At 33.7% G+C, this 27,133-nt stretch overlaps 2 protein-coding genes and 1 pseudogene across 2 annotated transcripts; 2 read left to right on the forward strand and 1 right to left on the reverse strand.

The window, feature by feature from the left end:
• The first annotated feature begins 6,909 nt into the window (after nucleotides 1-6,909).
• On the forward strand, nucleotides 6,910-7,407 carry LOC122595887 (transcription factor TCP6-like). The gene has a single exon (XM_043768362.1). It carries the CDS (start codon nucleotides 6,910-6,912, stop codon nucleotides 7,405-7,407), a length of 498 nt encoding a protein of 165 aa, XP_043624297.1.
• Nucleotides 7,408-12,502: 5,095 nt separating this feature from the next.
• LOC122585448 lies at nucleotides 12,503-14,402 on the reverse strand (annotated as a pseudogene).
• Nucleotides 14,403-16,170: 1,768 nt separating this feature from the next.
• LOC122595896 (ABC transporter G family member 28-like) lies at nucleotides 16,171-22,426 on the forward strand. The gene is made up of 14 exons (XM_043768374.1): nucleotides 16,171-16,307; nucleotides 16,856-16,932; nucleotides 17,069-17,353; nucleotides 17,438-17,501; nucleotides 17,592-17,738; nucleotides 17,857-17,891; nucleotides 17,986-18,059; nucleotides 18,143-19,005; nucleotides 19,326-19,622; nucleotides 19,927-20,415; nucleotides 20,530-20,678; nucleotides 21,272-21,561; nucleotides 21,656-21,792; nucleotides 22,039-22,426. Exons 1-14 carry the CDS (start codon nucleotides 16,171-16,173, stop codon nucleotides 22,193-22,195), a joined length of 3,201 nt encoding a protein of 1,066 aa, XP_043624309.1. The 3' UTR covers nucleotides 22,196-22,426.
• The last annotated feature ends 4,707 nt before the right edge of the window (nucleotides 22,427-27,133 follow it).

The raw sequence follows: 27,133 nt of genomic DNA on the forward strand, positions 1-27,133 counted from the left end.
TCTTGTCGTGACAATTTTATTTCCAGCAAATTTCAATTTTGTTTTTGTATCATGATGTATGGACATTTTTATTTTTTTGGACCATTTTATTAATTTTTTACGTACGTTAATTCTTGTTACCCTTTAATATTCTGTGTCACACCCCCAAAATATTTTATTTTGCGGAAACAGAAGGAGTGAACAATAAAAGAAATCACAACACAAATTCTAATAAACGATCTTTATAATGAGACGTTTTAGAAACTTTCATTAATAATAACCATTTGTTCTTACAAAAGATGGATGAACATACAATAAGTACAAATGAGATTCTTTAAAAACATGAGAATATTAACAAGCTAAAGACATCTCGAAATGTTTTCTCCTAATATATGTTGTGACTCCAAAAACATGCATCACGTATATGCATCAAATAGCTCAAGTACCTGAGAATACACATTTAAATTACGTCAACATAAAGTTGGTGAGTTCACAGTTTTTATAATAAGAATTTACCTTTGGATCACAAGATTTATATAAGATATCGCATGCATTACGAATATCAAGATAACATGGTTATACAAACCAATAATATTTATCACATGCTTATACCTTCGAAACCAAATACCTTAACATCATACGATTCACGTATATATAATAATAATACCCCTCTTGTGATGCTAAAATGCTTATCACAATCACGATATATTTCGAATATTAATTATCCATTGCAAGTGTTAGTGCGACTAACCTGGATAGGGGTGTCAACCCAATAGTACTATTTATAATATTCGCGTTGTAAATTTTAATCGGTCCAAGTTCCATATAGGGGATTTCGAGCCAGAGCATTGTAATAATAAAATTATAAGCATGGATCATTTTAAACAATTGTGACCATAAAAACAAAACAGTTGTGTATTTTCAGTCCCAAAAATAGTAAATAGGGATCCATGAAATTCACCTTAGATTGGTGAATTGATTAGTAACGTAAAAAGGTTGTAGATGACGATGATGGCAAACAAGCAAATTATCCTAATAGAAAATACGATTTCATTTATAATCTAGGTTTAAACTTAATAATGTTATTTATCAATACGCTTGTCAACGTAAGAAACTTTGGGTTCTTTTAAAAATCTTTATTTTTTTAAAAAAAATATTTATAAATGATTTCTCATTTTATCTTTATAAAAATCTTTCATAAGCTTTTGTTAAAAATACAATTTATAAGCTATCAATTAGCTTAAGATATGAATGAGAATAAGAAGACACTTGAAAGTGTTTCTTTGAATTGATATGAAATATATTCGAAGACGAATACGAGTGTGTATATATTTATATACATATAACGAAGAGATACTTTAAATAGTAGGACTATAATTAATACAAAATGTATTAATCATAGGATGAAGATATACCTTAAATTGCAAGAAAAACCAATATTATATTTCAAGTTGTGTTAGGGTTGACGTGGGTCATGTAATATCCTGACGGTGAACCAAGTTGCGTTTAGAATGCGAAAGCAAACCGTTTGCGAACTACAATCTGCTCCGTTGGTATACCCCAGAGATGCCCAAGATCAATGGCAATCACGTTTAGAAATATAGTATGGTTAAAAGGCTATCAAGGATATATTCTATCCACAAATCCGACAATTCGAGAAAACGAAAACAATTCACAGATGGTGAATAGCGATTATATAAATATTCATTTATACTTCATTGGAAGTAAATAAGGAGATTTATATAAGTATAAATATCATGTACTTCAATTCTATAAAAGTACCTACAATTTATTATGCGTATAAAAGACATATTCAACGTATTTAAATGAAAGTATGTATTAAAATGAGTATAAATAAGTTGACAAGCATTTTAATAGATAACATGTAGTTCTAAAATCAAAGAGAAAAGTATAGTAAGGTTTTATAAAAACACTTACAAGTTCGGAGAATTAAAAATTCTATGATCAAAGTAACGATATAGGAATGAACTCCGAAGAAGATCTTGAGAAAATTGAATATAACTTGGACTTGTTTACTTGAAGAATATGAATAAATCCTAACTCCAATTGGCCATTATAACTAGACTTTATGATGATCTTGTAAGAATTCCCGATAACAACTTCGTGTTTACAACTTCGAAACCAACGAAATCAAGACAACTTTGGTTTAATCGAAAGCTTGGGATGATGAAAGGTTGTGAGAGATATGCTTGAACTTGAACAAGTATGGATCTTGGAATGATAGGGATTTAAGAAGAAGAATTTTGATTGTGTGAATTAGCAAATTGGAATGAAGACATAAGCTTGCTATTTATAGTAAAAGAATTTGCAAATGAAAGGTAAAATGGTGGTGGTTTTGGCTGTGGGTTTAGGGGGCTAAGGGAGGTGATTCATCAACTTTTTACTAGGGTGGTGATGTGGTAGAAAAGTGGTGGTGGTAAAAGAAAAGAGGTGATGTGTTCAATAGTCATGGTAAAACAAAATATCTAATTTAAATAACTAGTTAAAAATCTTTAACCTCCTTACTATTCACTATAATTATTTAGATTTTTCGATTTTTCGAGTGTGTTATTTTATGAATTAAAAATCATAATCGAGTGTAGAAATACTAGAAATTATGTTTTCCCAAGTTTTAAGTTCATACAAGAAAAGCTTATGCGAAAAATAGGCGTTTTTACGAATTTTTAGGAGATTTGAACTTTTTATTTTCTAGTTGGTCATCATCAAGGTTTTTAAACTTGTTAAGATAGTTCACTAGTAGTTCGATTAATCACACAATCAAATAAGAAAACCTTTTACATACTTATACACCTAATCATGCCCTATCTTAGCCTAAAATGCCCTAATTAATATAATAGAACCCTAATTGCATATAATTAGGTTAAATTAATAAAGTGAAAATTTGACGTATGTCACATTTTGTTCACGGTAATGTCAGTGAAAAGTTTAAAATTGAGTCCACACTGCTTCAAATGTTTTCCACGCTAACTTGTGTGAAGATATCTAGATATTTGTTCACGCTAATTTTTGTGAAGGTTCCAGATATTTGTTCACGCTGCTTGTTGTTGGCATTATACCCATTTGTTCACAAATAGTGTTAGGATTTTGTAATATTGTATACATAAAAAACCGTGAACTTTGTATTTAATTAATTAATTTTGTCACGCCTCTTTTCACCACGGTTTTTATGACCGTGAACTCCAATAATATTCACGTGTTTATATGTGAGGATATATGAATATAAAACCGTGTACTTTTAAACCATTTATTGTGCTAGGTTATCACCACGAACCAATTAAGTTAATTCCGGGTAAACAAATTTAAGTTACAAAGATTAAATCTTATGAAAGCAGCTTCTATTTATTTTCTTCACATCGATGTCACTAGTTTATGGTCTTGCAAATCATACGTATGTAGAATGTACATATATAGGACTATAGGAATCTATTAAAAAAGAAAAACATTCTACTTGTTAGCTACACATGGTAAAACAAATATAAAAAGATAGATAAACGGGTTAGAAAGAGGATTTCTCTTGTTCAGGTGTGTTTTTTCTTTTTCACGTAGATATGTCTAACTGGATTATCTCATGACCATTTCCTAACCTTTCTCTGGCCATTAATACAAGATGGGTTACGTATTTTAGTGTGCTTTGCATTTGGTTTTTTTTTTTTTTTTCCATTTGAAAAGAGGTATTTTTTTGTCTAATCTGTTTATGCTAAAAGCTAAAAACCAAGATGTGTTGCTTGAATATAGTTTGTCTGTTATCGAATGTAACATAAATTTGGGAAAGAAATTGGAGTAAAGTACGTGGGTGGTTATCTGGTTGACGTACCACTATTTAACTTAACAAGTAATGATTAATCGTTTTAATTTACGAGCCTAAAAATTCTCTAATATCATAAGATGGTGTGTCATGCGGAAAATCAAAGGGTAAGATTAAAAAAAAGATTAAGTGAAATCCAATTTATATGATTTTAGAAAAAAATTTAGGCTAATTTTTAAAATGATTAATCATTTTCTATAACAAAGATATACTCATTCAGTCCTTCACTCCTTCTATTATCAAAAATAATTATCGTCTCAAAATCTTATTTAAAACTTTAAAAGATTCTAAATTGAATATTCTGTATTGTGATATTTCATAAACTAATGGTATGATGCCTTATTGAAGTGACATGTAATCTAGTTTTATAGATAAGATTCATGAACGAGGAGCGTAAGCCTACCAGGCTAAAAAAAGTCAAACCCCGACCAGGTAGTATTAGCGGTGACGTCGCCGCTAATACTGCGGGCCCCCATGTCCTTAATAGTAGATTTGGTAGCGGCGAAGTCGCCGCAAATATCTTGGTCGGGTTGATTTTTGCCTAGTAGTGTTACCTTGTGCCATATACCTTTCATCTACAGCCATACCCAGGCCATACCCGAACTCCCATCACCCCGGGCGACTATAGAGTTTGACGTGACAGTTTGGACACATATTTACATCTGGATAGTTGATTTCGGACATACGGATGAAATGGTTGAAAAATAATACTCAGTTGTGAACATATATTTGTTTACATTGCTTACGTCTTGGATCGATTTATTATTATTATTATTATTATTATTATTATTATTATTATTATTATTATTATTATTATTATTATTATTATTATAATATTAGCTTATGGTTCAATTCTGATGCATAAGTTATTTGTAAAAACCAGTATAAAATGGACATATATTATTGCAGCCGAGGTGAATGAGACAAGTTTTAACAAAGCTTATATATGTAGTGCTTGTCTTGAATGGTGTAATTAATGGCTGAAAGTCCATGTTAAAACGTCCTTTCGATGGTATCAAGATGATTTAGGTAATTGAAATGATTAATTCTTCTAATCAAATAACCTAATAATCTTTTTAACTATAAGATGATGTCATGTGAAAAAATCAAGGGGCAAGATTAGGAAAAAAAAATTAGTGGATACCACATGTCATCTTTTTAATGTTTCAGGAGAATTAGTGGTATCAAGATGATTTATCATTTTCTTTAAGTGAACCTCAAAAGGATATGTGTTTAAGTGAAATTTAGTTTCAGTAGTTCATCATGATTTTAATACATATGGGTATATTAGAAATTAATCCAAGATATTGATTAATCTGAACTTTCCATCTAATAATGAGGATAATTTTAAGAAATTTTTAGTTGATTATCTATAATATCTTATAAAGCAAAAGACTTTTTCTTTGCCATTAAACATTCAGCCTTCAAAATAATTATGTTTACCCTTAAAATTATAGTTACTTATATTAAATGACTATTGTTATACCAAAATTACCCCAATAAATCTGTTTTTTATTTTGTAAAGAAATATCATACCATGATATTTTAATTTCATGAGTGTCCATTTTCATTAACTATAGTATCCTTTTACGTCAACTATCTTTACATTAAAAACCACACCGTTAACGTCACCATCACCCGTCGTCGCAGCCCAGCTGCAGCATTGTGCGGGTACGCCTCTCGTTACTTTTAAGTGAATTGTTAGATGTTATTTCTAAGTTGAATTTTTTTTAAAAAGTTAACATCTATGAACTTAAAACTTACAATTACTTTTTACATATACAACAATTAAAAGTATGATACTGCATAATATAAACATAAATGCTGTTCTTAAATGCTATTGCCGAGTCATTGTAATTTAGTGGTAAGTCTTCCCGCCTATTAAGCGGGTGACCCGGGTTCGTTCTGTAGTGGCGGCGTTAGTTTCTTCGGCTAAAAGAGGTTTAAAAAAAAACCCCCCAAGTATCGACCCATTATATAAATCTTTCTTAGCGAGCCACATTGAAATAAGTCACTAACAAGTTGAGTGGGCTACTGGGCTTTATGTTGTTTTTCTCACTTTTTGGAAACTGCAAATTGTGCCCATGCCATTTTGTAACATTAAAGGAGGACACCAACTTAACTAGTTAAGTTGGGAGGATTTTGACCCTTGAATGAAAATTAAAGGTCAAAATTCAATGATATTTATTTAATCTTAGCCCTTGATTTTTAATTAATGGTCAAGATCCTCCCAACTTGACTAGTCAAGTTGGGAAAACTTGAGGGAATCCTGAGTGTTTTAGTTAGTTATTTAGGTGGCTTTGGTCTTTTGTATTGTATGTGTATTTGGAGGGAAATTTGTGATGTCTTTTAAAAAAAATTTGATTATTATATTTTCAGCCATCAGGAATATAAATTAGATTGAAGTATGAAATGTAAAAGAGCAAAGGAATGTTAATAACAAAGTGGGGTATACGTACACACTTTCAAAATTAAAGATACCAATAATGGCAATCTCTACTTTAGGAAAATTTTCATTTTGTCCATATTTCTACTATTAAAATATTTATAACATCAATTCTACGTCAATTACTTATATGACTCGTCAATTGCCACCACTACTATCAATCATCAATTACTTATATGACTCGCCAGTCGACACCACTACTATCAATCATTGTTACCACCATATGCCGCTGCCATTACTATCGATGTTACATTACGTGTATAACTCTGGTACATATATATGTTTTTTAAAAGTATGCCTAATAATATATTTACTTTATTGGGTAAATCTGTCTACATCTCAACTTCTCTAATAGAATGTTAAATACGGTATTTGGTACTCAAAACTCATAAAAAACGGTATTGGGAGTTACATTTTACTTTAATATACCTACTTTATTATAACATATGATTAAACATTTTTTTCTTCTTAATCCAACTAGTAATTTTATCATGTGTTCATTTCTCTTAATCAGACACATTTTAAGGTTATTTTTGAAACAAACAATTTCGTATTTGATCGTAAATACGGAGTAGAAATTTACCCCTTTTTTACCCTAAGAAAAGCCCTACTAGAGGTCTAGAACCAAAAGCCAAAAAAATAAAAACAAAAATCTACCATGGAGCCAGAGAACTTCTTCTATCACACATTTGACCAAACCCCACCACCTCCACCTCAGCCGCCGATTTCCACCACTAAAAACGGCCACCATCAATTCCTTCCGGCCCAAATCGGCCAACCACAAACCAAAGTCAAGAAGAAGAGGGGAGGGGACCGCCATGTGAAGGTGAACGGAAGGGGCCGGAGAGTCAGGGTTCCGCCGATGTGTGCGGCTCGTATATTTCAACTCACTAGAGAACTTGGTCACAAGACAGATGGTCAAACCATTGACTGGCTGCTTCACCATGTTGACCCATCATTGTTTCCTCCATCTTTGGTCGGAAGTAGTGGTCCTCAGACGGTGGTGCCGGAAAACCAACAATTGGGTCTGTCGGAGTTGGACTTGTTTCCAAACAATATGTCTTTTACCTCTTTGTTGATGCAAGATTATACCAAGGCTAAGATTGAGAAAGAGCATGTTTGGAATTTCGAAAGTTTTAGAGGTGTGGGCCATTGAAGAGTCTATGTAATTTCTTCATGTTGACTTTGTTTAGTTTTAAGTTAGACTTAGAGATTAGTGGTCCCATTTGGAAGTTAAGAACATTTTGTAGGGGGCCACAAGTTAAATTACTACTAGAAGTATATGAATGAATGTGAATTGTTGTTTAATTTTTATGAGATCGTTCACCTTTTTTGGGTCTAAAATTTATGTTGAATTTTGGATTATGATTCTTGTTAACTTGAACTCACAGGTGTAGTCAATACTCAATTGTCCACAACATTTTTCACTTCTAGTTAATGAAGAGAGGTCATGACTATGCTTCTGTAACATATGCAATGTATGGTGTGACAAAAAAGATCAATTCTACTGAAAAGCAAATGATTTGCTATCGCATACTTACAAATCTTGCTGATGATCATCATACTTGGGTGGGTCATCCGGTTATCCATAGTTAGCCAGCGAATACAATCTTTATTCAGATATTGGCATGAACACTTCTATCCAAGCCCGCATCTTTAAAGTGTTTGCGTCCTATCACTCACGAGGTCACACTCTTAGTTATTTGACATTGTCATTATGATGGTTTCCTTGTAATATTCATCCTATGCTATTCCTAATTATCGCTCTTTGTTGGTGTTGTGGTTTGAGACTGATGCCCCGTTCAGCGGTTATTCCACAACCGCTAAGTGAGTCAGGTATGCCCCCCACATTATGGATATACAGCCGATTGTTTTGGTTGCCTGTTACCAATACCTTTTGTCGCAAATTGGTTTTATAATCTAACAAGAGTTAGATACAAGAATAGTGAATAACTTTCCTAATGAGATGACCACCATACTTCAGATATTCAGTTTTTGTTCCACACAAACCACAATTATAGCATAAATGCTAAAATCGTTATCATAAGAGGGGGAAGGGCACCTTTATATATAATTCTGCTCATACATCATCTGGAATAGCCTTTGAAGCACAGGATCCCAAGTAAATCCAGGTTGCTTCAACAGCTTGGTGAACAATAAATAATGTATCCTTAACTGGCTGTATAGCTTCCTAACTGACCATGATTGTGCCTCCTGATGGTTTTTTCATTTAAGTCTTGTTCAACAGTCAACCAACTCGACCTTGAAACTGTAATCGAATGGCATCAACCCCTTTTGGCCAAGTAGCACCATCAGGCACAATCTAACTTATCACCATCACTGTTGTGTGCCAATTAACTGCAAAAACAAATGCATTAGTAAAAATTAGATGTAAAATAACCCTAAGGTTTAACAAAAAAATCTGTCAATTCTGGTGGCAGTTTAACAATAACTGCAAAATGATATTGATAGAGATTAGAGAACAAACCAAAATTAATACTTTAAAAAGGTTAACAAAATTAATCCTAGAAGATACAGGGGCTTTCTCCCCAATATCGTTTAATTAGACCATGGATCTTTGAGATTAAAGATCTAGCTTTGTGACCCACATTATGATAAGATGGAGAATGGACTACAAACGAAGAGAGCTGCAAACTCGAGTGTTATTTAAAGATTTGTTCTTGATTGATGCAATTGTGAATTCGGATTAATGTGTGTAATGTGTGTTTTTGTGTGTTTTGGGAGAAAACCGGTAAATGTATATATATTAGATTTTGTTATATGTAACCCTACTTACAAATGGGATTGGAAGGGGGTATATATACATTGATCCTATTTTTTACTAATACCCCTTCCATATCTAGCTAATTACAATTAAACACCACTTAAAATATAAAGCTAACATTCTCCCCTTTGGTGTTGAATTGTAAATGCAGCATCGTCTTCGATCTTTAAAATTTGGTGGGCATTTATTTTGAGGATCTTTGATGTTGAGTGATCTTGAAACTTTGACTTGTTGGATCCTTAAACATAGTGTGGAAGCGAAGACTCGGGGTTTCTGGAAAAATGCGGAAGCTTGACTTGGTGTAAAGTGCGGAAGCTTGGCTTGGCTTTGAGTGAAAATTTGGTATGAAAATGATTTGTCATTTTAGCTCTCCCTCAACTTGTCATATGTACAAAAACTTCTCTAAATCTTGCTCCCCCTCAATCAATTACTCCTTTCAAAATATACAATAAAAACTTACTAAAAGATCTAAAAATATTTGTCATTTAGCTCCCCCTCAAGTTGAGCATAATCTTCGGAGCAAGGAATTAACTTATGCATTGTGCTCCCCCTCAAAAGGATAATCAACCTTTAAGACTTTTTCTCCCCCTCAATCTAAGCATAGTCTTCGGAGCAAAGAATCAAACTTCAAAACTTTCATTGTGCTCCCCCTTAAATGAGCAATTATTTGGAAAAAGAAATATATATATATAAAAAAAAAATTATGTGCTCTCCCATGCTCCCCCTCGAATGAACATTATGAACAATATCTTCAATCATTTTATCTCTATCTCTCCCCCTCATGATGAATGGTAGAACCACGTTCATCATGCATAATGATAAGTCGAAAACGGGGATAGGTTGACTATGAAGTTGATGTTTTACATAAACAGCTGCAGCTCGGGTTATACATTGAGTTATGTATAAGCCATTTTCATCGAATCACTTACAAACAACCTTTGGAACCCATTTGATTTCGGCCCAACGGTTTTTGGCTTGACAGTCCAGAGAAAAGTTTCATCGAGTCGACGAATAGCATATGCATTCCACGGAGGATGAAAACTCGGAATTGAATACGAGAAGAGTTTTCGTGGAAGCAGTGGTGAAACAAAGTCATTCACTTTTTGCATTGGTTTTGGTGCAAGGTCAAACAGCTTCGAAAACGAATATTTGAATGACTTTGATTTAGATGACTTGGGATTGTGAATAGGCTTCCATTTTGACTTTGTCAAATGAGATTTTGCTCGGGAGATAAACAGTGAATTATCTTCAAATGAAAGGAAAGATATAGGAGTCTTGGTTCCATCAAAATTTGGTTTCAGAGAATACCTTCTATCTTTTTGCAAGGAATAGTTAGTGAATTGAGAAAATTTTCTTTCAAGGGGTTTTGGAATATTCACTTTTGGTTTGGATGGTGTTGGTTTCGGAGAGCTTTGGGGTTTCTCAATCTTTGGAACAGAAGATTCACTTGACTGTTTCAGAAGTTTTGCAAGCTCGTCTTCAAGAGATTGTATTTTTGAAACAAGAGTGGTATTTTCTGCAAGACTAGATTCCAAAGATGAGATGCTTTCTTTAAGCTTTGTCTCAGAATTTTCCAATTTATTTGTTAAACTCCGAACCTTTGAATACCAATGATCATTTTCCTTTTCAAGATATTCAATGCTTTCCAAACTAAGATCATTCGATAATTTGAGTTTGTCTAAATCTTCTTCGAGTTTGTCATTCTCTTTCTTGAAAAGATCATTTGATAATTTGATTTTGTCATTCTCTTCTTTAAGTTTGTCATTCTCAGTCTTGATCCCATGAAACTTGTTAAAAGCATAAAATTTTGTAGAATAAATCTTTACAGCACAAGGAAAAGTATGAGGTTGTACGGAAGTAGTTTGACAACATGTGCACCCCCTATTTTTATGATGGTACTCTTGATCCCAAGTAGGTTCTATTGTCATGTTCGAAAATAACTCTTTCAAAATGGGATCATCCGAGAAAATGTCTGAAGGAGTCGACATCTTTACTAAAATTCAGTCCAAATATTCAGCCTTAGTTTAAAAAAAAATCTAGGCCCAACAATTAATATTATCTAGCCCAAAAATAATAACAAATGAACAATTTGTCAAATGACACAAATTCAGCCCAAACTAAAATTTTAGCCCAAAACTAGATTCAACATCAGAAAGAAATATGAATAAAATTCTCAAATAAAAATAAAATAAAACAAAATATGACTAACTTTGATCAGGAAGGTGATCACGTGAATACTTAAAAAGTAAAACAAGATGATTCAATTTATGGAGGCCAGCTAAGATGACAGCTCAATAATAAAAAAAAATTGACGTGACTATGCAATAACAAAAAGATCACGCGTGTTCAGAGTATACAAAAACACGTTACACTTTATTTTATTGAAAACCTTTTGCCCACTTAGAATGTGACAGCTGTCACGCACTATCAAAGAAAAACGTGTTTGATGCTGTATTCGAGACACTTTACACGCTTTCTTTTATTTTCTCTCACACAATACAATCAAAATAGATCTCTCTCACTCTTATATGAATACACGAATTCTTTATATCTTTCTGTTAATCTTTTCCTCTAAACAATCGACACAATAATTCACAACTTTCTTTCTGTATATTATTGTTTCACAATGGCACAAAATAATAAAAGACTCGAACAGCAGACTAAAAAGAACAAAAAGAACGACACTCAATAGCCAAGGTTCAAGATGATCGATGAAGGTAGGTGTTGCAAATGAATTGGTTTGATTTGGGTTTTGATGAAGTAATACCGGTTTTGGAACAAATGAACTAATGCCGGTTTTGGAAAAATGAAGAAGTAATACCGGTTTTCGAGATTTCAAACGGACAGAGTTTCGTTCTGTAAAATGAAGAATTAAAGAACTAATACCGGTTTTGGGTAAACCAGGTATTATGATGTCAATAAGGTGAAAGCCGGTATTTGTATAGATTAAAATGAAAGCCGGTTTTTGTATGGTGAAAGTAAAGCCGGTATTTGAATGGGAAAGGTGAAAACCGGTAGGTATACTGGTATTTCAATTGAAATTCAAAGAAGAAAAGAAGTGAAAACCAGCAGGAATACCGGTATGAAAACCGGTATTAAAACTACAAATCAAAGAAAATGGAAAACCGGTATTTGAGTGTAGCAGTTGAAGGAAAGAAGCAGAAACGGCGGCCGGAAATATGAAATTAAACACGAAAACAGGTAGGATGTGGCGCCATGGTCTCTGATGCCAATTGTTATTTAAAGATTTGTTCTTGATTGATGCAATTGTGAATTCGGATTAATGTGTGTAATGTGTGTTTTTGTGTGTTTTGGGAGAAAACCAGTAAATGTATATATATTAGATTTTGTTATATGTAAGCCCTACTTACAAATGGGATTGGAAGGGGTATATATACATTGATCCTATTTTTTACTAATACCCCTTCCATATCTAGCTAATTACAATTAAACACCACTTAAAATATAAAGCTAACATCGAGACATATTTCTACATTATGCAATATGTTTATACATGGTGTAGTATCAGAGTAGTTAAACTATACAAATCGTGGTAAAAACTAAAGTATGTTACACTGGAATGTAGCTACAGATTTTGATGATGATGTCCATACTCAGGTTTTAGGTCATTCCAAGCTAGCCAACCAATCCAATCTTCTATGTGGAGACATTGCCATGAACATTTCTCTCCAGTTCATATCTTTAAACATTTTAATTGCTTTTACGTATGTAGCAGCATCCACATCTTTTATCGACTCCAAACACTTGACACAATTGGTGATTGAGAAAGAATTAGGTTCATGAAACCCTTCAAGTTTCTTAAATGTTTGGGTCCTATCACTAACTGGGTCAGACCCTTGTTTATTTGAAACTGTCGTTCTAAAGGTTTCTTTCATATTTTGATCATCAGCTATTTCTATCTTTGCCTCTCTGTTCCTGTGAAGATGGGATGCTGGGGTTGGAGACCGATGCCTTGATCTTCCAGCATTTGGTGAATCTTTTTCAGTACTGCTATTGTTAACAGTTTCAATTATAAAAGCTCGAGGGATTGCATTAGTTGATTCATTTTCTTGATCAGCCTTTTCATCACTAAAGGCAGGATACTGAGCAAGTGGACATGCACTATAATCTGTGATCGTATCGGTAAATATGGTCACGAGGTCGTTGTACATGGGACACCCTTTTTTTCTTGAATCTCCTGGCTTTCTTGTTTGTCTACATTTGAACCAAAAACACATCATCTGACAAGTACACATTGATTTCTGCAATGCACCACTACCCCTGCTAAAAAGGAACTTAAAAATATCTGAGGTAGAGTGCAAAAAATTAGCAGGTCGGGTGGGTTGGGTAGCACATCAAGCTGGTGATCTTTAGTACGGGTCGTAATCAGTTGGGTCAGGTTGCCTACTTTTAAAATTAACTTTAAAAGAAGTAATGGTTAAATATGATTTCAAAAACAACAAAAATAATCTAAATTTTTCATAAACATGCATTTTGAGCTGCTTTTGACCCGTTTGAGATAAAACATAACCCAAATTTATCAAGTCATATATAACTAAACGGCTCTAAGTTGCTGCCTTTGTGATACGGATAACACTATTGGACTTACTTAACATTCAATTAGCTATACTGAAATCACAGAAACCACTACAGATAGATACATGAGAGGACAAAGTAGTCTAGCAAACACTCTGGTCTCTATCTAAACCAAAATTATCCGCATTTCATTCTAAAGGTCTAAACAATAACAAACATGAATCGTATAACTTTTGGTTTAAAATGCTCGGAATTTTAGCAAAAAGGGGAGGGGGTAACCTTCAAATACGATTCCCAAACATGATCGTTAGCAACTGCATTTCCGAGGAGAGGGTCCCAAGTAAAGCCAGGTTGCTGCAAGAGCTTGGTGAATAATAAATAATAAATCCTTAACTGGTTGTATTTGTTCCTAAACTGGGCGTGGTTACACCTCCTGTTGGTTTTCTCATAAAACTCTAGTTGGATAGTCGACCAACTCGACCTTGAAAAAGTAGTCGATTTTCGCTTACCTTGCTTAACCTCTTTAGCCATAATACCAATAAAAGTATTCTCTTCTGATATTGACCAAGTAGCATGATCAGGATCAGGGACTGCCATGATCGATCCAAGTAACTACATAAACAGATTTGCATCATGCTGTTTAATATATATACTTAATGTATGTATATGTAGCTACCAGTTTTGACAATAATTTGTGATACAGAATAGTTAAAGCAAGCCAAAGTTAATTATCAGAAATGGTGATGTTAACGATCGCCGACATTTATGACTGCTGTCGTGTCGATGGTTGTTGGAGATTTTTGATAGTATTTAGTTCACATGTGTAGGTGTGAGAGTGTGATAGAAATAATCAAATGTATCGCGGGGGATAAGAGATAAAAATAAATAAATAAATAAATAGATAACAAAAGAATGGATGGTTGATATTGTCTCTTAAATTAAAATTCAAGATTAGTTAAAAAGTGAGTGGGATGAGGTGAAAATGTTTTAAATAAAGGAGGTGATATCACCACTTATGATAAATATATCACAATGTATGAGTTTTATAATACAAGTCAGAATTAAATGAGTGTTGTCCATTAATTAAAAGAGGTGATATAAATACCACCTCCCTTTAAATTATCAGAAATGATTTGGAGACCTAAATGTAAAGACCTAAAAATTAGCCCAATAACTATTTGCATGGCATTCCTATTATACCCTTGTCTTAACTAATAACTCAAAAGTCAATTTCTGTCGTTAATTTTCCCTTTAATTAAATAAATAATAATCCATGAAATCTAACCCCTTTTTCTTAAACAGTTCCACGTATATTAAAATTATGTATTTGAAATTATTAATTATTAATATATATGTATCAAATGAAACCTGTTTTTAATGGTTATTGTATTGTACAAAATGTTTTTAATGAGTTTTGATTAATAAGTTTAACTAGATTAGAAGTTAGAAGTTATATAACTGCAAATAGTATGTTCTTGTATTCTACAAAATGTTTTGTGGCTCCTAAACCTTTTAGCTCACATAAAGAAAAAAAAATCACAGAATATATCGTTGATATGATTTTATCATAGTGAAGATGGGATCTCAAAAATAATAATTCAGAGTGTGCGAGAACATATGCAGTAAGAATTAAGGAAGAATATATATATTTGTAGAATTGTTATGTTATTTAATGAGGGCATTTACGGAAAAAACACTATTAAAAGAATTTAGTTTCCTAATGATTTACACGTGGAAATACTTTGTTGGTTAGCCTTAATTATAGGCTTAAATAGTAAGCTTCTGTATCAACACTCTTAAATTATATTGTAGATATCGATTTTGTTAAATGAATGAAGTTTTATAATTCGATTTATTTGGGGATGAGCAGTGATCATTTGAAAACTAAACTTTTTATTAAAAACTAAAAAATTGGCCAAAACACAATGTGATCTAAATTTAACATATGTTTTTAGAAAACACATTGTGTTAAGGTCATATTACAGTGTCTTTGAACAATTTTCTGTTTTTCACGCGTTATCAAAAACACATAGAGATTTAAAACTTAACACAATGTGTTTTTAGATTACACAAACATAATTAAAACACATTGTGTTAAATTCAGATCACACTGTATCTTGACCAGTTTTCTAATTTTCACAGAAAATATAGAGCCGTCAATTTTTTATTTTATTTTTTTGCATTTGATAAAATGCAGAACACGGTTGAAAAAAAAAAGAAGTCGAATGCATGCTAGAAGACTTTGTTTTAGTCGAAACAAAGTAAAATCCTTATATGACTTTCATTCCTATATCTTCTCCCCGCCATTCTTTCTCGGATGAGAATTTCACCAACAAACATATATGCAAAACCAAAAACTAAGCACATTTTTTTCTTCTTTTGAATCAAAAAAGCCCCTAGCAACGATCAAACGCGTTCTAATGATAAACAATCATATAGAAACATTCATATTCAGGTGGCCATTCAAACCATCAAACCAACAATATAATGAGCAACACTTGCCATGTTTTCATCATCTCCATAATAATCATCATAATCCTAGGCATTCCTTCACCGGAGCGTAAGAGTCATCTTGTTACCGGTCAAAACTATCCAGATATGGATAGCATTAAGAATAACCCGGCTAAATTAGACGAGGTCACGAAATCAATATTTACTAGATTTAATTCTATGTCCTTCCTTTTTCGTGATGATGCAGATGCCCTAAATGATCTTAGCTTCTGCATGTATAATATGTAAGTGCATGGTTTGTACATTCATATGTTCTCTATTATTTATTGAATCCAAGTTCAATTCCAAGTAACATTTGCATGGACCTGTTGAATTAAGTACTTATTTATAAGTTTGAGACTAGGCTTTAAATTAAAGAATTAAAAAGATACGTGTAGTCTTCACATGATTTTAACTTCTCAATCAACTATGCAAATGCATTACTCCGTGTTGTGTATACTTCTTAAAATGGGCTACTTTGATAATTTAAATCGTTTCTAAATGGGAGGTAAATCACGCACCCCTTATTCTTTTTTATAAGTTATATGTCTCTAAAATAGAAGTTGTACTTCTAGCTAATCTAACAACCATCATTTTGGTTTAAGTTACTTTAGTGGAGTTTTTTGTTAGACCAAGCATTTTTACAAAACAATATGCAAAAATAGGAAGTCAAAAGTCAAAACAAACGGTTTGTAAAAGTGAGGAGTGTACGGATCACATATTCATTCACATCCCCTTTCAAATGGACTAGTTTAGTGATTAATGTTCTTATCATACCATCATTATCTTACAGAACCGCTGAATGGAATGAAGCTTTTAATTTCTCACATGATACAAGATTCTTGTCAAATTGTATCAAGAAAACCAATGGTAACCAATACTAATGCCAGTGTTTCTGTATATATATATATATATAGGCTCAATGCGGATTAAGATATTTTGATCATGCCTGTTCTGTTGTGGTACTTCTTAATTAGCTGATGATGAGTTTAAGAGTACTGTACAGGTCATATTGTTCAGCGTTTGTGCACTGCAGCCGATATAAAGTTCTACGTAACTGCTATATCGGAAGCTGAAAAACAAGGATTTAAGAGTTCTAATTATGTTAAAGGTAACCAAAACTGTAATCTTACCTCTTGGGCTCCTGGATGCGAACCTGGTTGGGCTTGTGCTGTTGAGAAAGATGTGGAGGTTGATCTTAAAAACAAAAACGACATGCCTTTTAGAACTTCCAACTGTCAACCTTGTTGTGAAGGTTTCTTCTGTCCAACGGGCCTCACCTGTATGATACGTAAGTCTCGTGTCCACAATTCCTTATAGACTGCGGGTTTGTGGAACCAAATGTTCTAATTTTGCACCTTTATGTTTGTTAAAGCCTGTCCCGCTGGTTCATACTGTCCTCTTGCTCGTCTCAACACTGATACTAATATATGTGACCCGTAAGTTGATATTCATTTGCTCTTATAAATCAATAATGATCAATGACAAAGTTGCAAGAATGATTCAACACAGTGTTAAACAACATGTAGATATCGCTACCAACCACCGCCAGGAGTTTCCAACCACAGTTGTGGCGGAGCAGATGTGTGGTCAGCTGTAACCACCAGTCGTGAGGTATTTTGTCCGGCAGGGTCCTTCTGTCCGAGTTCCATTGAGAAATATACTTGCGAACCTGGGTACATACTATATATTTCATGGTGCTTCCACAGTTTCTTCGCAGTTTAAAGCATATAAAAGTATATTTTTACTGTTTCTTTCCTGGGTATTAACTTAATTTTCATTTATGTATTTCAGACATTTCTGCAGGCTTGGATCAACATTTGAAACAGGTAACATCTCTTATAATCACATATTCAGTTATCGGATTTCAGACATTATGCATTATTTAGCTCTAGATTACTTAGAATGAGGATGAACTTGCAGAGTGTTATGAATTGGCTAAATGTGACAAAGGGGCGGCAAATCAGAATATCACTGCATACGGATTAATGATTTGTGTAAGTGCGTATCTTACTCCATGTAAGTATATGAAAAGTTACGATGCATTTCAACAATAGACTTATTGTGCATGTATATGCAGGGTGGTTTGACACTTCTGCTGCTCATTTTTTATAACTGCACGGATCAGGTGATCACCACTAGAGAAAAACGGAAAGCAAAATCAAGAGAAGCTGCCGCACAAAGTGCAAAGGAATTGGCACAAGAAAGATGGCGGTCTACAAAAGAAGGTGCAAAGAAAAAAGCAGCTGGGTTACAAAATTCATTGACACGAACATTTTCTCGTAAGAAATCTTCTATGTCGGATATGTCTAAGGATCCGGAACAATCCAATGTTGGACATGGTGCCACGGGATCCAGGGATGATGCAAAGGACCAGAAGGACCTTACGATGATGATGCGTGATCTGGAAAGTGATCCTGAAAGTCATGATGGTTTCAATGTAGAGATTGGTGACAAAAACTCAAAAAAAGATACGAAGCATAAAAAGTTACACACTCGTAGCCAAATATTCAAGTATGCATATGGTCAGATAGAAAAGGAGAAAGCCTTGGAACTGCAAAATTCACATTTAACATTCTCCGGGGTTATTTCCATGGCTACTGATCCAAATATCAGAAGTAGGCCTAGAATTGAAGTTTCTTTTAAAGATCTGACTCTTACTCTAAAGGGCAAAAAAAAACATCTGTTAAGGTGTGTAAGTGGAAAAATTTCACCTGGACGTGTATCTGCTGTGATGGGTCCTTCTGGAGCTGGTAAAACAACATTTCTCTCTGCTCTAACCGGAAAAGCAAGGGGATGCACTGTAAATGGATCGATTCTTATAAACGGGAAAGATGAATCTATGAGCTCTTACAAAAAAATCATCGGGTTTGTCCCCCAAGATGATATAGTTCATGGTGACTTGACTGTGGAAGAGAATCTTTGGTTCAGTGCCAAGTGCAGGTATATCTTTGGTACTTGCATTTGGAGGTAACATATGGGAGGGTCAGGCGGGTTTGGTAATAGGCCAATATATGTTTAGGTCAAAATTGGTAATATTTGTTACGGGTTGAGTTGACCCTGAGCACTTTTGGTTTTAATCAACATTTAGTGTGTCAGATATAATTGAACAAGCTGTATAATCGCAATAACGATCTATCTAAGCGAAGGAGGTTTTTAGAATTAGATATACTTTGGGAAACTTACTACCTGTTTGACCTATTCGACGCTTTTGTGACCCACTTGTTTGAAATACCCGCTCTTAAGTAAATGTTATTATTTAGGCTTCCTGCAAAACTTTCTCGAGCTGAAAAGGTTCTTGTTGTAGAAAGAGTGATCGAGTCTTTAGGGCTGCAACATGTCAGAAATTCTTTAGTTGGGACAGTGGAGAAACGAGGGATATCTGGGGGACAGCGAAAACGAGTAAATGTTGGTTTGGAAATGGTCATGGAACCTTCTTTATTAATTTTAGATGAACCGACCTCTGGTCTGGACAGTTCTTCATCTCAGTTACTTCTTAAAGCACTTCGTCGTGAAGCTCTTGAAGCAGTAAATGTGTGCATGGTGGTTCACCAGCCAAGGTAAACTCAGCCAATTGTGGGTTTTAACTTAGTCAGGTCAAATAGGGTAATCTTTTAGACCATCAAACTCGCTAAATAGTGAATTAGTAAGAAAAGAAAAATGAGAACAAAAAGAAAAACCTCGCATTCTTCCAACTAGTGAAGATAAAATAGGGCGATCTCTGTGTTGGCTTGTCCATGGGTCAGATTTGGATCAGACAGCTATAGATCTGTTCTAACAACGGATGTTGATCCCACCCATGACCTGACTTATCTACATAGATTAATCGTGACCCATATTAAACCTTTTATATTCTGTTTTCAGCTATAGCTTATTCAGGATGTTTGATGACTTGATACTTCTAGCAAAGGGTGGTCTGGTTGCCTATCTTGGACCAGTGAAGAAGGTGGAAGAGTATTTTTCGGGCCTTGGTATCCATGTACCCGAGCGTGTCAATCCTCCTGATCACTATATTGATATACTAGAGGGAATTGTAAAGTCAAGTACAACCTCATCAGTCAACTACAAAGAGCTTCCTGTCAAATGGATGCGCCATAACGGTTATCCTGTACCACCAGACATGAAAGAATTCGACTTAAATGCAGAATCTTTAACTGGACAAGATTCGGGTGAGGGCTCAACGTCTACCGATGGGGCGGATGAGCGATCATTTGCTGGAGAATTATGGCACGAGTTTAAGCTATTTGTTGCACTGAAAAATGACAACTTTTTAAGTTATTTCTCGAGGAGGAAAGACTTATCGAACCGTATAACACCTGGTGCATGTCTACAGTACAGATATTTTCTTGGGAGGTAATCATTGAATTTGATATTTCAGTTGTTCGATATATAGAATGTTTAGATATTTTTGTTCAACTAAAACAAGTTTTTTATAGCATGTATCTGACATACAGTTGTTTCTTTCAGGGTAGCAAAGCAACGAATACGAGAAGCTAGGCTCCAAGCTGTAGATTTTCTGCTTTTGTTGATAGCTGGGATCTCTCTAGGAACACTTGCTAAAGTGAGTGATGAAAACTTTGGGGCAGTTGGATATACTTACACCATCATTGCATTTTGTAAGTCTGAAACTCTACGTGTTAGCTGCAACGCGTGAATAGGTCAACTAAATCTGGTCATCTTCGTTTCAAGAACCATTTTTTCTTGTATTGCCTAAAATAACCGGTTTGAGGCCAGACGTCAAGGAAGAAAGAAAGAAAGAAAAATATGTGACAATGGACAGAAGTTACTGACATGTTAAGCCACACATCATCATTATGATGGATTATCGAGTCAGATCACTGCAAATCAGAATTTTTTGAATATAGGCATCTTCATTAAGTTTTATTATTTTTCTGGGATGAAAATAAGTTGCCAAATTATAGATGGGACTAAAGTTGGTTATTATTCTATGCAATCAGGCCTGAATAGACTAATTACTATCAGAAGATGCAACATTTCCTTTTGTGGTGAAGCTCGAGTCGAAGATTATATATTATTCTATGTAACAATTATCGATTACATCGATTAGATTACTTAGATTAGATATCTGACTAATACCGTGACAAAAAGTGTGTTAGTTTTATGGTTCTAGAAACCATTACCGGTTTTCTGATAGGTATACTTATACATATTATATCTCATTTGGCAATTACTTATTGTTGACTTTCAGCTTTACTCAGCAAGATTGCGGCTATGAGATCATTTACATCAGATAAGTTGCAATTTTGGCGAGAACGGGATTCGGGAATGAGTTGCTTCGCATACTTCTTCTCAAAGGATACGATTGACCATTTCAACACCATCATAAAGCCTGCAGTTTATCTCTGCACATTTTACTATTTCAACCCCCCAAGGTCTTCCGTCTTTGATAATTACATTGTCTTACTTTGCTTGTTATACTGTGTATCTGGATTCGCTTATGCACTAGCCATCTACCTTGAACCTGGTTCTGCCCAACTAGTGAGTCATTTAAATCCAAATTTACCTCTTGCCTATTACTAACTGCCACAAAATATCGATAAACTAATATTTTCTTATATAATTTGTTACCCAGTGGTCGGTGCTGCTTCCAGTTGTGTTGACTCTTATTTCAACCCAAGACGGTGAAAAGGGAACAATCCTAGCTCTCCTCAAAAGACTGTCTTACCCTTCATGGGCTTTGGAAGCATTTTTGCTAGCTAATGCCGAAAGGTATGACATGATTTCGCCATTTCAGGTGTTTTTCATAACAACTTTCTTCAAATCCGAATTTTTGACTTTGAAATCTCATACTTAAGTTCCTTTGCTAACCATCCAATTTTCTTGTGAAAACTCTAAAAGAACTCTTGCCACTTGCAAGAATGAGATTCTTGAATATGTAAATATTGCACCAGTGAAAATCTATTATAGTTTGATGTTTTTCTTACTAAATGCTAAATATTTCAAGTCCAAATTCAGGTACCGTGCGGTTTGGTTGCTAACAAGATGTGCAGCGATTGCCAAGAGAGGTTACGATCTCAGAGATTGGAAATTTTGTTTGACGCGTCTACTAGTCGCTGGTCTAGTGTTTCGTATTATAGCTTTGTTCTTGTTAGTGGCCTTCCAGAAGAAGTAAGTGTAGTTAACCCATCTAAGGAGAAAGCCTTAAGGTCAACTAAAAGTCAAACACAAAAATCATGGGAAAATGATCTCCTCCTGATCGAGTGTAATCAGAAGGAACAGAGGTTGACGACCACAGGCGTCTGTGTATTTTAATGCGAACTGACCCTTTTTTACAAAGACTAATTCATGTTTAACAAGAATTCTGATTATAGGAAGAGATTATGTACAGTTTGAATAGGAAACCTGATATACGTACATTGAACTTCATATATTAAATAGAAATAGATGTGTACATGTAGAATTCATTGTTACAAATTTCAGGTAATGGCAGTGGAGAGCTGATTTGACATTTTATATATACAATTATACATACAACCAACCATTACATGATTTAGTAATTTATTATGATTAAGTTACTTGGAAATTGTAATTGAAGTTTGATTATGTAGATTTTTAGACTAATACGAATCACGAGTCAAGTAGTACGAGTCGAGTCAAAACAAAGTGAAAACGAGACAACTCGTATGACGACTCTTCAGAAGTTATGACGCGTGGATAAATGGTGAGCCAATGTGCGACAAGGAATGAGCCAAGTCCACTAGGGACTCTTACGACTCGTAAATTAGAATATACAAAGTACATACCTTTTTGAGGGATCCGGTAAGAAAAATAAGAGAGAGATGGGGATGGAGAGAAAGTTAGAGAAAAAAAACAATGGTTTTTTGTTTTGATAATAAAGGTATAGGCATTTAGGCAATAGGCCACTAGTTAAGGGCATGATTGGTTCACGGAATATTTTGGCAAAGAATGAAATCTGTCAAATTTGAATTTGTAATTGTTTGGTTGAGTTAGATTTTCTATTTGGTTAAGTTAATTTACTTTAGGTTGAATGGAGAGAGTGGTTGGCTTGAAAAAGAATAGTTTTTAAGTTAATTTACTTAGGTTGATTGGAGAGAGTTGTTGGTTAAGAAAAAATAGTTTGTTTTTTTTTTTCACATAGTAATAGTAAATTCAAGTAATTTTTTAGATTTTCTTTTCTTTCTTTTTCTTAGATTTTATTTTGGTTCATTATTAAAAAGTAGTTAATAACTTTTACCAGTTATGTCCAAATTCAAGTCAACAAATTGACAACTATGATGTCAATATATGTATGGTTCTAATTTTATTACCAGATATTTAAGTTAAGTGAGACCAATTTATAAAGGAGCTTGATAAATAGACCCAATATAAATGTTTCTTGGACCCATAAGTCAAAAACAATAATAATTATGCCCCAAATATTCTTTTTAACTGATTAAAAAAAGGTTATTTGATAAAAAGAAGTGCCCAACCCTCCATATACCTCAAAACCCAATAACACTCTCCATTTTCAATATATTTATTCTCTACAAAACCAAAAACACTCTCATCTCTCTCTTCTCTAAACCGTCGCTTCCCCCTTCTTTTACTTATACCTCCGCCCCCTTATCCGACCTTGCCCCAAGCTGTCTCAGTCGCACTGCCACACGCAACCACCGCCACTTTTCTCAACAATCACCACCCGTCTCTTTCTCTCTCTCTTCTCATATCTCAGATCTGATGGCTGGTGGTGGCAGTTTATAGATCTCAAATTGGTAGCTAGTGGTGGCAGGTATATATATCTGTGATGGCCAGAGCTGTAGGTGGTGAACGGTACGATTATCTGGGTTTGTTTTTGGTGGCCGGATTTGGTCTATTTATAAATGTCCGATGAGTGTTGGACTATTACTAGTTGCCAATGGCCGGAGACGATTTACGACGGTTGCCGGTGGCCGGAGGTGATGTGTTTCTTGATGGTGCTGGCCGGAGGTTAGCCGGAGGTGGTGGCCGGCAGGTGGTGTTAAGTGGTGGTTAGCCGGAAGTGTGTGTTGATGGTGTTCACCATATTTCTTTTGACCTTAATTGTTGTAATTGATTTCCTGTTTCTGTTATTTTACTACGTAATAACTAATAAATTGATTTACAAAGCTGAAAATTTTTAAAACTTTAAAAATAAAACATAGAAATTAAAAAACATAACACTGGCCAATGGGTATTAAAAAGAAAAAGTTTAATTCTGAAAAAGTAACTTTTTGCTAAAAGTAATTATGTTTGTCAGAAAAGCTAACTATATAAAATAAAAATTAAAAACAAATTTGACTTGTGGGTACCATTAACATCACCCTTTATAAAACTTCGTGTATAGAGTACATAGACCAAAAGAAGTAAGTGGATATTAACAACATCCCAAAATTAGAATCGGTGAGGAAATAATGATCCATTTGTAGTAGCTCATTATTATTCTCTAATAATGCTTGTGTAAATGTTGATTGGTATGCTTCAACCTAATTAAATACAATCATAATAAGATGGGAAATTATATTACATAATCTCATCACATATGAGCAATGTTCAACAACACTTATTTAGATAATAATAGCAGCAATTATGATAGAAGAGTATTCCAACAGTTTTCTATCATTCACAACAAATGTACATGTTATACTGTATAATATACGACTGTATAAAATATTCATTGTTGTGAATGACTAAAAGTTGTTGTAGATATATCACTCCTCATCCTGATTAGCAAAATGATGAATACTAGGTGAGAATATTGCTCCAAGTAATGATGCAGCTGGGATTTTTCCCCTCCACGTTTAAACTTTGGTAACCCAACATGCATTGCTTTTTCACAAAATCAAAGAATTTCAGACATCTCACTCCTAGTCCTAGAGTTACAAATATAGATAACTTTTTATTAAAACTATTTTTTTATTATTATTCTTTTTAATTCACATGTCTATGTTTATACTTTGGATTGTCTCACAAGTCACAAAGAACAAAAAAAAATAAAAGTGTTTTAAAGGAATAAAAGAAACAATAGTAGGGGTGAGCAAAAACCGAACCGAAAACCGAAAAAAACCATGAAAACCGAAAAAACCGAAAACGAAAAAACCAAAAACCATTGGTTTTGGTTTTCTAAAAACCGAAAGTTGTGGTTCGGTTTTGGTTTTTAATGAAAAACCGAACCATAAAAACCGAACCGAACCAAAAATATATAATTTTACCTTATTTTATATTTATATCATTTTATTATTAATTTTTGATAAATATGTTATTATATTTGCATTTTTAAGTGTATATAATAATATCATTTATATGTTTTAAGTAAGAATACACAACAATTATAATTTGTTTTAATAATGGTATAACTAAACAACGCGTAAAAGATATTAATAGTTATATATAATATTTGTTTGAAGTTTGTACAACTTACTTTTATGGATTTGTTGTCATTGTTGTAGTTTTATTGTTACTAATATTGTTTTGAAAACTTGTTGAAATTTATTAAGGTATAATTATAAGGTATAAACTTATAAACTTTTGAAACTCAATTTGACCCAAACCACAAGTGGTTAAAAACCGACTAAAACCGAACCGAAATAGACCTAAACCGAAAAAACCGAAACCCAATGGTTTTAGTTTTCAAAAACCGAATTATAACGGTTCGGTTTCGGTTTTAGTCAAAAACCGAACCAAACCGAACCGTGCTCAACCCTAAACAATAGTCACACTACTAACTAGCGGACAAATTGTACCAACGGCCAATGGGAAAATGAGCACACTGCATAAGTTGTTGGTGCCTTGGTGGTGGTGGTGGCTGATGGGCGGACGTCAATTTTAGTATTTAAAATCACCTTATAAAACCTCTCATGTCCGTAACAAACAAACATCTCGTTCCAGAATCTTCCGAATGATTCTCCTTTTCAATTAAAAAAGAAAAAACATCTCCAAATATTTATTTCACTTTAACCCGAAATCAGATTCTGCAATTCCTTAGCATAGTGCTAAATATAATAATGTAAACGTTCATTGTTTTCCCCCAAATAATGTAAATGTAAATACATTACTGTCTCCATATTTCGCATACAACTTTGCACATTATTTACTTATTTCTTTACCTGCAGCTGACTGTACGTTAATGAACCTCCAAAAACAACATTAATAATGGAATATCCGATAATCACAAGCAGCTGTGTAAGCATTCATCATTTTGCTAATCATAATTGCTGCTATTATTATTATCTAAATAAGTGTTGTTGTACATTGCTCATATGTGATGATGAGATTATGTAATATAATTTCCCCATCTTTTTATGATTGTATTTAACTAGGTTGAAGAATACCAATCAACATTTACACAAGCATTATTAGAGAATAATAATGAGCTACTACAAGTGGATCATTATTTCCTCACCGACTCTAAGTTTGGGGATGTTGTTAATGGTGGTATTCTCAGCTTTGATGAAACTTACAGTTTACACAAATGTCTTGATGTTACTGCTGATGGTAACTATTTCACTGCTAAAATAATACTCGTACTAATATAATCATATTGTACATATATAGGGGGTGTTTGGCTTAGCATACTGTGGCTTATTTGTATTCGGCTTATCTTTTATAAGCCACTTTTTTGGATTATTCTTAGACTTGTGAGCTTGTCGTAACTTTTAATGTCAAAATAAGTTTTATAAGTCCAAAAATAAGCCACAAATAACATGGCTTATCAAACATAAGTTAAATTTAGATCATCTTGATAATAAGATAATAAGCAAAACACCTCCTTAATATGAGTATTGACTATTGTCTGTTATAAAAATGGTGATTGAAACCTTGTAACAGATGTTGTCGAACAAATTACCAGTGGACTTTGTGATGTTGGGGATAATTTTTCAGATATTTGTGAAGCTGACCTTTTAGGTATCCATTTCCTTTTATTTCTTTGTTAAGGCAAAGTTCAAGACATTGTATGTTAATACCATTTTCTTTTGGTTTTTAGATATTGTTAATGATGATACGAGCATATCCCATAAGCAGAAGATTGATAAAACTGTGGGAGAACTGAACCATTTGGCTAGGATTTTCAGATTTAAAACAAAACCAAGATGTA

This window comes from Erigeron canadensis, chromosome 1 (genome assembly GCF_010389155.1).
Source record: "Erigeron canadensis isolate Cc75 chromosome 1, C_canadensis_v1, whole genome shotgun sequence".
Lineage (NCBI taxonomy): Eukaryota > Viridiplantae > Streptophyta > Magnoliopsida > Asterales > Asteraceae > Erigeron > Erigeron canadensis.